Source organism: Ochlerotatus camptorhynchus, unplaced genomic scaffold (assembly GCF_037179485.1).
Source record: "Ochlerotatus camptorhynchus isolate MF236.1 unplaced genomic scaffold, CSIRO-AGI_Acam_v1.1 ptg000108l, whole genome shotgun sequence".
NCBI lineage: Eukaryota > Metazoa > Arthropoda > Insecta > Diptera > Culicidae > Ochlerotatus > Ochlerotatus camptorhynchus.
In genome coordinates, this window is record NW_027040598.1 from 450,576 (window position 1) to 465,873 (window position 15,298).

At 40.6% G+C, this 15,298-nt stretch overlaps 4 protein-coding genes across 4 annotated transcripts in view; 3 read left to right on the forward strand and 1 right to left on the reverse strand.

Moving 5' to 3' along the window:
• Nucleotides 1-633: 633 nt before the first annotated feature.
• LOC135699396 (uncharacterized) lies at nucleotides 634-2,019 on the forward strand. Its single transcript, XM_065219640.1, has 4 exons — nucleotides 634-801; nucleotides 857-1,288; nucleotides 1,348-1,482; nucleotides 1,534-2,019. Exons 1-4 carry the CDS (start codon nucleotides 634-636, stop codon nucleotides 2,017-2,019), a joined length of 1,221 nt encoding a protein of 406 aa, XP_065075712.1.
• A 1,973-nt stretch (nucleotides 2,020-3,992) lies between these two features.
• LOC135699440 (uncharacterized) overlaps nucleotides 3,993-15,298 on the forward strand; it is a 53,886-nt gene continuing 42,580 nt past the window's right edge. Inside the window, exon 1 of the mRNA XM_065219705.1 lies at nucleotides 3,993-5,275. Coding sequence (XP_065075777.1) covers nucleotides 4,007-5,275 — 1,269 coding nt within the window. The 5' untranslated portion in view covers nucleotides 3,993-4,006. The remainder of the gene's footprint in view (nucleotides 5,276-15,298) is intronic.
• On the forward strand, nucleotides 5,302-6,693 carry LOC135699433 (uncharacterized). The gene has a single exon (XM_065219698.1). The coding sequence runs from the start codon at nucleotides 5,414-5,416 to the stop codon at nucleotides 6,671-6,673; it is 1,260 nt and encodes a 419-aa protein (XP_065075770.1). The 5' UTR covers nucleotides 5,302-5,413; the 3' UTR covers nucleotides 6,674-6,693.
• Nucleotides 6,690-8,132, reverse strand: LOC135699430 (uncharacterized). The gene is made up of 3 exons (XM_065219695.1): nucleotides 7,913-8,132; nucleotides 7,427-7,858; nucleotides 6,690-7,376 (listed from the first exon to the last, which is right to left on the reverse strand). The coding sequence occupies exons 1-3, from the start codon at nucleotides 8,078-8,080 to the stop codon at nucleotides 6,705-6,707; spliced, it is 1,272 nt and encodes a 423-aa protein (XP_065075767.1). The 5' UTR covers nucleotides 8,081-8,132; the 3' UTR covers nucleotides 6,690-6,704.

The following is a 15,298-nucleotide window of genomic DNA, read 5'->3' on the forward strand; positions in this document are numbered from 1 at the left end:
CTGGTTCATGATCCCAGAAGTAACGAAAGTTTCGCTTTTCAGCCCACAACTGCAGATTGCTTACCATACTTGGAACTTTTTGAGGAATTCCACCTTCTTTTTGATTTTACATTCTTCCGGTCAACCGGAATTTGATCGACAACTGCTGTACGTTTCGTCGTTCATAACCACGCAATAGACCGGGATTTTCGTTTCGAGCGTGCAGGATCGAATCGCGACGTGCTTGCTCCGGTGAAGCCATAATGTAAACAAATGAACTTATCCAGACAACCAGTGCCTACTGTGATTCTATACACTCTTAGCTTGATTCAGTGTAATTTTTGAAAAAAATGCCTTAATGGCAGTGTTTTTAATGTGTCCGGATTTTTTCGTGTTCAACCTTTATCTGGGAATGGAAAGATTAACGGATTTATATAGCAGAGGAAAACAATTCTTCCCTTTCCAAGTCATTCATTCGAATTTCACACGTACTGCTTAGTTAAAGAAACACTTTCTCTCGGAGATGAGCTAGCCCGTGACTAAAAATCTCCTAAATAAAGTTAAAAAAAGACACGTTTTCAGCAGATTCTAGCCATTCCTCTAAAATCGGGAGCACCGTGCGCATTGATCGACTTAATCGGAGCATCTGTGAAGATGATAAAGCTGAGTGATATCATTTCAAGTGACGAGTGCATCGAAGTTGTACGAAATTCTCGCGTACATGATCATACTTTTCGCGTGGTTAACTATCGATTGGATAAAATTGAAGGAGAACCAGGATATATTGGTGAATATGCTCATCTTGAAGTGACCGTAGAGCTGGTAAGTCCGACTTAAGATTGTATGGAATTTCAATGAAACGTTTACTCTATTTTAGGAAAATGGACAAACCCTCATCACCAAGTACTTTCTAAAATGTCTTCCGTTCACCGATCTAAAGCAGCGCCAGTATGTTCTGGATCTCGGCATGTTCACTAAGGAAGCTGTTTGCTATAGGGAACTGCTGTCAACTTTCGAACAGAATCCCGAAAAGGTGATCAAATGGAGACCGGCATGTTGGTTGGCACGGGACGACCTGATGGTCATGGAAGATCTGGTGAATAGCGGTTATCGATCGATGCCGTTTCAAAGACCATTTGGCCAGACTCATATGGAGCTGGTATTGGAACGAATGGCACAGATGCACGCCTGTTCGCTGGATTTGGAATACAATCGAATGAACGGGGTGAAGCTGGGAGATCAGTTTGAAGGAATGCTTTACGAGACGGCTTATACGAGGCAGAACACATGGTTTGTCACAGGGTTAAAGGTCAGTTATCGAGATGGGCGAAATACAATTATTGGAAATTTACTTTTGAATAAATACAGGGAATTCTGACAGCAGCATTGGAAGGATCAAAGTACGCTAAACATCCAGAATACAAAGCAATCATTCAGGCGGAGTTGCTACACAGACTAGATCGAATCTACGAACTATCGGAGCCATTAAATCGTTTTCAATCAGTGTTAGTCCATAGGGACCTATGGTATAACAACATGATGTTTCGATTTGAGCAAGATCAAACCGGAGCGGACAACTACGATAGGCCAATAGACTGCGTGCTGATCGATTTCCAATTAGTTCGGTATCAACCACCTGCCATCGATTTCCTCTGTACCATCTACATGTTGACTCGAAGATTCCAGCGGAACGAACTGTACGACTACTATGCAAAGTACTACCACGAACAGCTAGGAGAGAAGCTACGGAAGCTCAATCTTCAGATCGAGAGTATCCTACCGTGGAAACAGTTCCTGGACAGTTTGGACCACTACAAGCTGTTCGGTTTGCTGTGGTCTGGTGTTATGCATGCGTATGTCAACCTCCCGGAAGGTCATCTTGCCGAACTACATGTGAAGGATTCGGAAGCCTATCACGAATTCGTATCTGTTAGCAGAGATGCCGTGCTCATGAAGTTTCTCAGCACGGATCGGTACTATCGGGACACTCTGCTGGACTCGGTTGATGAAACTATGGAGTATTTGTTTGGATTCAAATAAATTATTCGCAATATATTAATGTTTGTCCTAGATTGCCCTTCTTCTTAGACTTACTGGCGCCGTACAGAGACATACACTATGAAAACTAATCCATAAGACACTGGCTGAACGCCATAAGTTCGAATGAGGAACATTAAACTTAGGATGCCCTTTGGAACAATTTTCAACACTGGGACATTGAATAATCTACAATATCTTGAAACTTGTTTTTTATTTAGATCTTGGATCTTTGAAAAATATTATAATCACATTGCATGAAACACAAATTGGATACCGAACTTAGTCCCGATTTAAAATAACCGTCTTGGAGAATTTTTCAAGATTGTGGATCCCAGTGTTGGAAATATCGTCAAAAGTTCATTATCACAAGGGAGCTGTTTTCGCTTGGGAACTGTGTGATGCGAATTTCGCGAAGCTTTATTTCTCGAGCGAACTTTCTTACTTGAGATAGAGAGGAACTAATACAAATATATTATATTAACAATATGATCCACTCTTTCACTTAGCTGGCGAACCGATTTTTTAGCGATGAAAGCATGATGGCCAAAAAGGCTACCAATGTATTTGTTTATCGTCACGAGGGGTAAACCAAATGAAAATTTGTTTAATATTTCAAATGAATGTATTTCAGCATTTTATTTTTTTGATGACAACAGTGACATGTCAGATAAATTTTAAAGCAATATACACAATGTAATTAATGAAAATAATTTGACTGTTACTTTTGTAATAAGTGCTATATTTGCACCCCTCGATTGTAATTGAATGATTGTTGCTGACCTTTTTCAACGCTAGATGGTGCGTGAAGCAATATTTTGCAGGTCGCCATTGCAACATTTGAATGGATCATATTGTTAATATGATATATTTGATCTAATTTGAACTAATATCACTCCCGCTTTGACTCACCAGCGAGAGAACTTATGTTACGAGATATTTTTTGGTCTAACTTCCTTACACAAATTAACGTTCCCGATATATGATGAAATAGATCGCGAACAGTAACTCGTGAACTTCTTTATTGGTAACTCCTTAGCAGCCATTGAAGTTTGAATTTCTGATATGCGTAACTTTAAACAAGAGGTACAGAAACTCATGAATGGGTATTGAATGCATTCTAAACGTATACTTTCACCAATAATAACGTACTAGTTACTCCTACATGTATGCAACTTACATATCATCATACATAAAGCATAACACGTAATGGAGCATCTGAAGAGTGGCAGAAGTTCAGCGAGAGGATTTTATATCACTCCCCGACGAAACATGACATAGGATACAAGAAACTCAACTAGCTCGTTTCTCGTTTTTTTGTGAAATAAGTTGAGAGAACGAGAACGGGAATTCTCTTTCGGAATCGTTTGCACATCTCGTCTGCGAACTTTTATTCTCATTTCGTTCACGATTGTTGCTCATTGTTCAGCGAAATGATTCTCTGGAGAACAACGGATGAACTTTTTTTGAAAATGAACTTTCCAACGCCGCTGGGTGCCATGATTTTTCATATTAAATTTCTCCGTCTTCGAAACATGAGCAGTTCTATAAGTAGAAACTAGCAGAATATCAAATCCATTTTATCTACTTCGTAACCGTATTAAATCGTAATATTCTTTAATACCATAAGGTCAAGATTGATAGAATCCCTAAATGGCCACTATCATGGCTGATTATACAAGGCAAAGCAGCCATGGCAACAGCCATTTGCGGATTAATCAACCTTGTACTTGAAGTTTCATCGCAGAATCTCATAATCTGTTTAATTGTTCTTGACGTACCTCCCTTATATAAGGGAAAAGATAACAAACGGTATTAGATCTTCTAATTACGCTTTCACCCTAGAGCTACCCAGCGGGCTTACCTAATCTTCAACACCGTCTCCGTAAATCATGGCACAGCGATAATAAATCCTCCAACTTATAAGCACAAAACTAACCACCCAAGCTGTATTACACCCATTCGCGGTGGGTACGCATCCAACTTCACCATGCTCGAACCATCCGATGTGGATCTTTCCGACGACGACGTCCAGCAAGTCATTCGGCGGTACTTTCAAAACGCTACAACTCAATCAACGGTACAAGCAGCCCGAATCGAACGATTCGGTGAAGGAAGCCCGGATGGCTTCCTAGCGGATCATTTTGCACTGAAAGTGATCGTTAACGTGAACGGATCTAAGCCGGAAGAGTATTCATTCTTCCTTAAGGCCGTCCCGAAAGGGAACATCAGTCTGGCCAAGTATCTGGACGAGATTGGGAGCTTCCGGAAAGAGGTGGCGCTTTGTGAGAAGGTGATACCTCAAGTTCAACGGTTGATTACCGAAAGGCAAGTTGTTCCACGGTATCTGCTTACTAAAAATGATCGATTGATCGTGATGGAGAATCTCAAGATGAGGGGATTTGATATACTGAAAGGAAACAGCGGACTGATGGACTATGCACATCTGAGAAAGGCTTTGGAGGCGTTGGCTTGGTTCCATGCGGGGTCGATGCTGCTCGAGGAGAAGGAAGGACGTGGGCTGATGGAGTTGTTTCCCGGCGTTCTGACGGAGAATGCGTGGACGGGAGTAGAAGGCAGTACCCGAACCAGGGACGTCGAAAATGTGATCGTTTTGTGGTGCGAATTTATGAGGGTTACGGAGCGAGATTCGTCTAAATTGGAAGGCATCCTAGCAAAACTTCCTGATACGATAAGAAGTCTGTATGAATACGTGAAGTCTTCAAATAAATGGAGAAATGTGTTCAGCCATGGTGATCTCTGGAGTAACAACGTGATGTTCAAAGCTTCGTCGAGCGGAGAACCACAGGAGTGCATCTTGGTTGATTTCCAGTTATCTCGATACACTCCTCCAGCTTACGACATTAATCTGCTCCTATCGTTGACTACCACTTTCGAGTTCAGATGTAAACATATGAACCTTCTACTCGACGGTTACTACAACACCTTCCTACAAGTGTTGTCTGGAAAAGGAATCGACGCATCCACGATCTACACGAAAGAGTCATTCTTGGACAGTTGCGAATACTACCGGCTAGCCGGTCAAATCCACGGTTGCATCATCGGTCCTGAAGTCTTGCTTCCTACGACCTCCATAGACCAAGTGTTCGCCCTGGCAGTCGATTGCGCTGGATTCATGCCCCTTCCAAAGGTAAACATTTGCCTGAATGCGTTCCGAACCGACGAAAGCTATCGCATACGAATGCTGGACATGGTTCAAGAGTTGCTATCCTCCGTGCAGCACGACGCAAACAGATCTTGATTGACGGACCGTATAAGATAGTGGCGCAAGCTTGTAAATCTTTCCCAAGATGTAAATATTCTACCGCAATATAATTGGCTTCAAATTAAGGAACGGGAGTTCGTTCGCGAGTTCAGTAGATCCGGGAGGAAGAAAATGCAGTCCACAGTAACAGTTCCCGAGTTCAGTGCCGATGAGCTGGTTTCGATCGTATCCAGCGCTATCGGATATCCAAGGGTCTTGGTCACCATTCAGGATCACAGCGTGGAGGGATTCAGTTCGACCTTAGATGGATTTCTCGCGGAGCACTATGCGCTTCGAGTTAACGTTCGCTGCGCGAACTATCCTCCGGATCAAAGCGATCGTAAGCTATCGTTCTTTGTGAAGGCGCTTCCACAGCGGAATCCATGTTTGGTGGAATATCTGGAGAGCATTGGGACGTTCCGGAAGGAGATTACGTTGTTCGAAGAGGTGCTTCCTAGAATACAAAAGGCAGTGGACGGGAGAAACTTCGTAGCCAAGGTGTTTCTGACCCGAGGGAATGGGTTGATCGTTATGGAAAATCTAAAGGTGGGGGGTTATGATATCGTGACGGGAAACAATGGACTGTTGGATGGGTTTCAGCTACGGAAGGCGATGGATGCGTTGGCAAGTTTGCATGCCGGATCGATGATCCTCGAGAAGCAAGAAGGGAAGAGTTTGATGGAGTTGTTCCCCGGAGTGTTGGATGAGAATGCCTGGATTGATTGCGAAAATAGTGTACGCTGGAAGGATGTAGAAAATGTGATCTATTTCTGGTGTGAGGTGGTCAAGTTTTCGGAAAAGAACCCAACGCGACTGAGCGTCATCCTGAGTGATCTCCCGAAAACGATTCGACGGATTTATGAGTATGTCAAACCATCGTCACAATTTCGGAATGCCCTCTGCCACGGAGATTTGTGGAACAACAATCTCATGTTCAGATCGCTGGCCGGTATCGTAGATGATTGCATTCTGGTTGATTTTCAAATGTCCAGATACGTTCCTCCTGCTTATGACCTGAACCTACTGATCGGTCTGTCAACATTCCGAATTTTTCGGAAGCAACATTTTGAAGCTTTGGTGATGGATTACTTTGTAAGTCTTCGGAAGCTCTTGGCGCCTCATGAGATTGATGTTCCACGGGAAGCTTTTATGGAGTCGTGCAAGTTCTATCGTTCACCTGGAATAATCCACACCTGTCTGATCAGCCCCGAAGTGCTGCTTCCTCAGAGTTACCTGCAACAAGTGGTGTCCCAACCGGATACCAGTTGCGGATTCATGCCCAAGTCGAAGGTTTCCATTTGTTTGAAAGCCTTCCAAGTGGACATTCCCTATCGCAACCGTCTCCTGGATATGCTAGACGAACTCATCGATACCGAAATTCTACAACAATAAACGATCCTTATGGTCATCAATTCAGAATGTTTTATTTGAATCCGAATAAATACTCTAGGGTTTCATCAACCGAATCCAGCAGAGTTTCCCGATAGTAGCGATCCGTACGGAAGAATTCCATGAGCACTGTATCCCTACTGATGAGTCCAAATTCGTGATAGGCTTCTGGATCCTTGACGTGCAGTTCCGCGAGATATCCCTCAGGGAGGTTCACGTACGCATGCAGAACTCCAGACCAGAGCAGGCCGACCAATTTGTAGTACTCCAAACTGACCAGTAACTGCTCCCACGGTAGGATACTCTCGATCTGTAGGTTGAGCTTCTGTAGCTTGTCCCTCAACTGTTCGTAGTAGTATTTTACGTAGAAGTCGTACAGTTCGTCTCGCTGGGATCTCCGGGTCAGCAGGTAGATGGTACATAGCAAATCAATGGCAGGTGGTTGATATCGAGCTATTTGGAAGTCGATTAGGACGCAATCCAACGGTTTATCGTAGTTGACTGATCCAGCTTGATCGTGATCAAATCGAAACATCATGTTGTTATACCAAAGATCCTTGTGAACTATGACCGATTGGAAACGATCGGTCGTCTCCGATAGTTCGAAGATTCGATCCATTTTGCCTAGCATATCTGCCTGGATGCTTGCTTTGTATTCTGGATTCTGGGAGTATTTGGACCCTTCCAGTGCCACTTTTAGAATCCCCTGAAAATGGCCAAATTGAATTTCTCCGAATCAACCTGAAATATACTGACCTTTAGCCCTGCCATGAACCACACACTTTCCCTCATGAACGTCGTTTCGAAAAGCATACTTCCAAATTTATCTCCCAGCTTCTCCCCATTCATCCGGTTGTACTCCAAATCCAACGCACAGGCATGCATCTGTGCCATTCGATCCAATACCAGCTCCATGTGAGTCTGACCAAATGGTCTCTGAAACGGCATCGATCGATAACCGCTATCCATCAGATCTTCCATCACCATCAGGTCGTCCCGCGCCAACCAACAAGCCGGTCTCCATTTGGTTACCCTTTCTGGATTCTGTTCGAGTGCTGAAAATAGTTCTCGATAACAAACGGCTTCTTTAGTGAATATGCCAAATTCCACGATAACTTGACGCTGCTTTGGATCCGTAAAGGGGAGGCACTTAATGAAGTATTTGAAGACTCGTGATTGCTTATTGTCCTGGAATAGAGCATGTTCTTAAATGGTCCTGATTCAAACACGGATCGGATTTACCAATTCTACGGTAACCACCAGATTAGCGTATTCACCCAAATATCCCGGCTGTCCGGCTACCTTATCTAGTCGGTAGTTGACCACTCGAAATGTGCCATCTCGTACGTAGGAATTTCGCACCACCTCGGTGCACTCGTCACTTGAAATGAGGTCACTTAAATTTACCATCTTTCTGCTTTTCTTGAAATCCTATCCACCCGGCGTGCGCGCTTTCGGACGAATGAATGTGTATCTTTGAGCGCTCAATTGAGACTATGTGCACTCGAAAAAAATGTGCTAACTAGTCAGAATTTATCTCTTGCTCAGAGAAACGGTGTTTGCATAGCATTCGACGTATGTATTTCCACCGTGTTCCACTTGTGCCTTCCTTATCATTTCTATAAAATTGAGACTCAAAAAGGTTTGCATAGGTCCGCTGCCATATTCCATGTCCCATAAGAGTCTCTTTGTGTTGGGATATGGAATGATTTGCATTTTTGCAACGCAAATTGTATTGTTATCTTAATACTGAGCAGTTCCAGGTAAAATAGCAAAAAAAAAGGATTTTTGAATCGACCTTCTCAGATTTTTATGAAATTTTGGGTAATTGTTTGCTATGGGCAATGATTCACTTTGTTGCTAAAATTTGGTTATTTTTGATCTTGTAAAATTTTCAAAATGGCGTCCTTGAATTTAAAACAAAATTTAAGGGGTTGTGTCCAAAACACGACCAATGTGGACGTACACTGATAAAACAGCAAAGATTTTATTTATGTGATTTCACACATAGCTTTCATAAAACACCCCACACATAAATTTTATAAATATCATATACACGATATGTGTCCTATATATACCAAATATGTGTATCTCCAATAAACGTCATGTTTTGTGTCACATGGCAAAAAAATATATATGTGGTACACATAAAACATATATACACCCGACTACCTGACCGCGGAAGAGGTGAATTTCAAAATGGAGACTGGAAAATTTTACGAAGAACTTTAACAAGTAGAGCGATGGGGCCAGGTGGAACGAGAAGCAAGTGGATTAATTTACCGATGACGGCAGCTTGGACATCGAGGATCAAGTCTCGGATCAAGTACAGCATCAATGAGAAAGAGTAAGTTTGGGGATGAATTTTGAGTTTAAAGTAGCTAATTTCGACACCTTTTCTAATTTCAGTTGTAGTTGAACGCTCAGCTTCCGGAATCACTACTCACTATCGAACGCTGCTATATAGCCATCATCCAAAGAGCGGAAGGACTACTACTGACTGCTCTGAACCTGATAGATGACGAGAGATCGATGACGATGACAAAGGGAGCCCAAAAAATCGTCAAAATTGTCGTCGTCCTCTTCCGGTGCTGAAACAGTATATAAGTAAGAAGGTCGTGACATTTTTAATCAGTTACCTGAAGGAAGACTACCAGAACGAAAAGTCATGAAAAGATGATTATGAGAATAAAGGCCCAAGCGCAATGACAGCGGAAGCGGAACGGCAGCGGCAGCGGAAAAGCCCGATCTGAGTAAGCCTACTTGTCGGATTGAAAACTAGTTAGAATCAAATTGACTTCGGCTAGGCATCTTGATGTGATTTGTGATAACTGTCAAACTTTCCATTTCCGTTCCGCTTCCGCCCACATTGCGTTTGGGCCTTAACTGTAGAGATGAGAGAAAATATATATTGATAAATTGCATTTTTTCGCTTAGTAAATAATTTCCGAACATTTTACACAATATCAATAAACAAAAATACATATTAATCGACAAATAACATTCATCTGCAACAAACTATCATGTCCATGTGTGACCACACATAACATTTATTGGATCTCGATTGATAACAATTATTATATGTCTCACACATAAATTTCATTTGTGTAATCACATTGCAAAAATTTATGTGTGTCACACATAAACGATATATGAACAATTATCTCAGTGTAGGACTATGAGATAATATTTTTCTGCTGCTCCTTTTAGTGATATATTAATAACAAAATAAATGGTTTAAAAATTGAACTCCAAAATGAACAATTCATTATTCAAAATAGGGTGGTTATTGAAAAAATCCTAAAATAAAAATTCAATTTTTGAAATTAGACAATCAGTTCCTTTATTATTCATAATTAGGTTCCAAACGTGTTCACCCAACTTTCGGAAGCTTACTAATGGTAGTCATGGCAACATAACTTTAGACATCAAATGCACCCGAAATCGCAAATCTTTATGTTGCAAAACTAAGACAGACAAGCGGCTTTCAATTAAAACATATTTAAGTAAATTTAAATTAAGCTTATCTTTACCTGACTCAATTAAAAATATATAAAATTGCATACGTTGAATAAATGGAATGTCATTGTTGATTGTTTCATTGTAGCATTAACTCCCAATAGAATGGATTAAACACCATATATAAAGGGCGAACACGAAATTATTGCGACACCGAAAATGTCATGCCAATTTTCTTATAATGTTTAGAACCAAACCAAAATTTTAGGGTAGTTTTATACATATATTTACTTCAAAAATCAAAAGAAAAGTTAATCGATGGAGCCTTGAGTGTAAAATTGAACGCATTTTCGCTTGATGCCCTCCATCAAAGTCTTTACAGTGTCATCCGGTACCAGTTTCTCAGTTTTTTTTTCCATTTTCTTAACATGTCCTTCTCGTCTTTGACTGTCTTCTTGCTCTTCCGAAGTTCCCGCTTCATTATTGCCCAGTACTGCTCCACCGGGCGCAGCTCCGGGCAGTTTGACGGATTCATGTCCTTTGGAACAAAATGGACAGAATTGGCCTCATACCACTCCAGGATACTTTTAGAATAGTGACATGATGCCAAATCTGGCCAAAATAGCGGAGCTTCGTCGTGCTGCTGCAAGAACGGCAAAAGGCGCTTCTCGAGGCACTCAGATTTGTAGATCTCGCCATTTACTGTGCCCTTTGTCACGAAAGGCTCACTCCTCAGTCCGCAAGAGCAGATGGCCTGCCAAAATGAGATATTTGGAGGTGAACTTCGACATTTTCTTCTTCTTAAATTTGTCGTCCACATCGAACTTGCTCTTGCCGGTGAAAAACTCCAACCCCGGAATTTGCTTAAAATCGGCTTTTATATACGTTTCGTCGTCCATCACACAGCAGCCATATTTTGTCAGCATCTTCTCGTAGAGCTTCCGTGCCCGAGTTTTAGCCGTCGATTGTTGCCGCTCATCGCGGTTTGGGAAGTTCTGTACCTTGTATGTATGTAGTCCAGCTCTCTTCTTTGCATTCTGGACGTAGCTCTGCGACATGCCGATCTTTTTAGCCAAATCACGGCTTGAGACGTTGGGATTTGCTTTAATCATCCGCTTCACCTTTCCCTCCGTCTTTTTGTTCTCCGGTCCTGGTTTTCTTCCAGCTCCTTTGCCGTGGTCCAACGTCAACCGCTCCTGGAACCGCTTCAACACTCTGGAGACGGTTGAATGGTGAATGTTCAACATTTTTCCCAACTGCCGGTGCGACAGGTCAGGAAATTCCAGGTGTTTGGAAAGAATTTGTTCTCTCAACTCGCGTTGGTTCACCTCCATTTTCGTTGAATCGAAAAACACGACTTCGAGTTGTGCGTAGAATATTTTTGAGGTACTATTTTTGGTATTTTACCTCTTATGTCAGCCTCACTAATACCATATTTAGGTTGCCAGTTATGCTATTTTCATACCTGAATTTGGTATTAATAAGTAATGTTTTCCTGCTCGGGTAGTGCAGGAAGCAAAAAGTAGGTAAAGCGGACCAAAGTTGTTTTTCATTTACTTGGGTGCAATTCGAATGGAATTTTACACTCGCTTTCTACCCAAAAGTAAGTTAGTTGTAGCCAAAAGTAGGTGAATATGATTATACTAAACAACCACACATTACTACCCATGTTGGGTGGCTTTGCTTTTGCGTTTTTAACATCATTTGAACTGAAAAAAAGAGTTAGTTGGTTTAGTCTTATTATACAGCAGGTCTGGTAGTGAGTCGCTTTTTAGTTCCAAGCCAGTCACTAAAAAGTTTCTTTTTTTAAGGTCAAGTCACTAAAGTCACTTTTTCTTGTAATCAGTCACTATTTTCAACTTTTTTTTTAGCTAGACTAGACTATTGAAGAAGTTTTAAATTAGTGTCGATAAATTAATGGAAGTTTCATGAACTTCAGAAAAATCAGTGTAAATCATAAAACTTTATTAATTATTTCGTTCTAATTCCATAAAAATTGTGGGAGCACAAAAATTCCATAAATTTAGAAAAACTTCACAGAAGGACAGTGGTCTTCAGAAACATTTCGAGAACTTCATAGAAATCTATGAAGCTTAAGCGGAGATCCGCGAACAGGAATTTTTATGAAGATTAGCAAAATGCTGGATCATTTGAAAGAAGTAAGATCTGGAAATTGGAGGAAGTTCAGGGAGAGGTCAGTTCCACTAGTTTCAGAAAATTATTGGGCAATTTAAAGCAGTTCCCAGATTTTCAGATAACTTCAGAGACGTTAAAAATTTATTTGAGGTCGTTGCATAAGTTCAAAAGTTCAGTGAAGCTTAAACATTTTAAGGACGGTTCAATTAAATTCAGCGCAGTACAACGAGCTTCATGAGAACTGCAAAAACGTTAGAGCAGTTTGAGAATTTCAGAAATGAACAGAGAACCTCAAAGCAGTTCCGTTAACATTAGAGAAGTCAGATAAAGTTTAAAGAAGTTTAGAGAAGTTTAGAAGAGATCGTTAGAAAAATTAAGGAAACTTTCGGAAGTCCTATAAAGTTCAGGGAAGTTTAAGAATTGTGAGTATTTTAATGAGTAGTATTGTGAGCATCAGGCTAGTTTCTCAAACTACAAAAGAACTTCAAGGCAGATTCATTAACTTCAGGGAAAATTTGGGAAGTTCTCAGAATAGTCAATTCCATATTCAATGGAAATTTCGATGAAGCTATCCTCCGATTTCATTTTTTTTTCCTCGGAATTACCTTGAAATTCTCCACAATAAGACACCCTTTGGAAAGATTATCAGAATATTTCAGATTTCCTTTTGAATCTCACTCTTTCCCTTGGAATTCTTCTCACATTGAAAGTCTCCTAAGAATTCATTAGCATTTCTACTCACAAATTCCTTAGATTTCTTCTCATAATTTATTTGGCAAATTCTCCTGAATTTTTTCGAAACTCATTTACAGATGTCCTGGAGTTATTCCCAGATTTAATTGTAATCCTTCTTTTAATAAAATCCAAGGACCTATGCTCCGAATTTGTTTTCTCCCCTTCTCTCGCTATACGAGACGCATAGGAGCATTTTTTCAAAGTACCTGTGAATATTGAGTTACCTTAGCAGTTTGAATTGCCCTAGAATTTCAGAATTTTAAGGTAATTCTAAATATAGTTTACAGTCAGTTCAGCTTCGAACCTGTTCGGATACGGTTGTGTATAAGTTTATTTCTGTTTTGTGCGTGCGTTCGCTGATTTTGCCAGATTAGCGCTGGCACTCTGCCTCCCGGACGGTTATACGTGCGTGATTGGTGGTTTTCTCGCTTTCCGAGAAGTTTTGGAATCGAAAAAGAAAACGTGATGCATCATGTTTGCAGGCATCAGAAGAAGTGTCGCTATCTGCGTTGTTTGTTTTTTTTTCTTCGCTTGTGCTCCCGGTACAGAAATTTGTGGCGTCGCGTGTGATAATTTTTGATTTCAGTTTGTTTACGCGTTGTATGATTTTGTGAGCGGTCGCTTCGTGTTCGCGTCATGGAGCAATCGACTACATTCGACCAGAGGATTGATCCCCGTAGGGCGGGTCTATGATCGGAGCTACTACACCAAGCGTGACAGAGCTGCTTGCAAGGGATTCAGTTGGACTGATTTGGTGAGATTGTTCCATTTTTCTACTTTTGTCTATTTAAACTTAATTTCTATGAATGCGTATCGTTTGGAATCATTTGATTCGGATGAGACTCTTAACTTTTATTTGTTTACATTGTGTTTCAATTGGTATTCTTAAGAACTTCATAAAATAAGGTTTCAATATTTAAATTGAGCAGATCGACTAGCCTGGTGGCTGCCGCTTTTGCTTACTGAGTAGAAGACCGTCGGGGATCCGCATTGTAAAGATTCCCTATTTTCAGCTTTTTTACAGGCTGGAGTTGTTGTTTGAACCATTTAGTTTATCAATTTAATTTATCTGTATAACAATTATTCACAAGCATTCTTCCAGGTCAATTCAAGAATAGTTTGATGATGATAAATCTTCCTAATATTCACATTACAGTTATGACCCGATCCTGTCAATCTCTCCGCGCATCAGACTGTTATTTTTCAATAATTCCACATAATTGTAATTTCATACCTTCCTCCTTCAAGATGAATGTTTAAGATACGCATACTTTGCTAGCTGACAAAATGGGGTCATTGCTGTATAATTATTCTCTTTTTGCAGCCTTCATTCAGACTGGATATATTGATTTAAATTATTTGAGTTTTCTTCCAGCTCTTTGATGACGGAACATCACTAGATTTATACTGTAATGATTCACTCTTACAGCTTTCACCCTGGTTTTGTCTGTTGATTTGATTTGTTTGAATTGGTTTTCAGCTCTTTGGTGTTGGCAGTCGCGGGCGATCAATTTTGCTCATGCTCATGCTCTATGTTCATTTTCAGCATTTCGATGATGGAACGTCTTCAGATTTATATTATAAGGGGGCTTATTACGGATGTCACATCACGGTGAAAAGTTGTCACTTGTCGTCACGGTGAAGTGATTCACATTTGATTTGTACGGTAATCACGGCTCTTATTCTGAGTATCACTTTCTTATCACCGTGTAGTGACACCCGTAATAAGGCCCAATGATACACCATTTGGTTTTGGCTTCGGGCAAATCCAAGTATAATGCATGATAACACTGATTCATTTAAAACCATGGTCGCATCACTTATCAAGGTGAATCCTGATCCAACGAACCCAACTTACTAACAAAATCTCCTTTTCTGTGTCTTTTGTTGGAAATTTCAGGGAGCTGAGGGGACATAGAGCTGCATCATATTGTATGTAAAATAATTATTATTTTCATTGCGGAATACCAGTTTTTTTATCCATGTAAATGTATTTTCATTATTACGTATTTTAATGTTCTGATATATTTCATTTCTCCATTACATATGTTTACTATATATATAAATAAATACTGGGTTGGGAGGGAGCATCAGGGTATCATTTGACCTGAAACTGGACGATTGGAGTGGTATGACAACCGGAGTCTAGGAGGGAATAAACACTATCATTTTCTTTATCCTACCGATTCGATTGTGATGGTGTGAATTCTACTCCAACAGTTTCAGTGAGATTGACGCGCCCTTCTTAACAAACCATCCTGTAGGAAGCTTAATAAGTATTGCGAATTGCGTTATTCG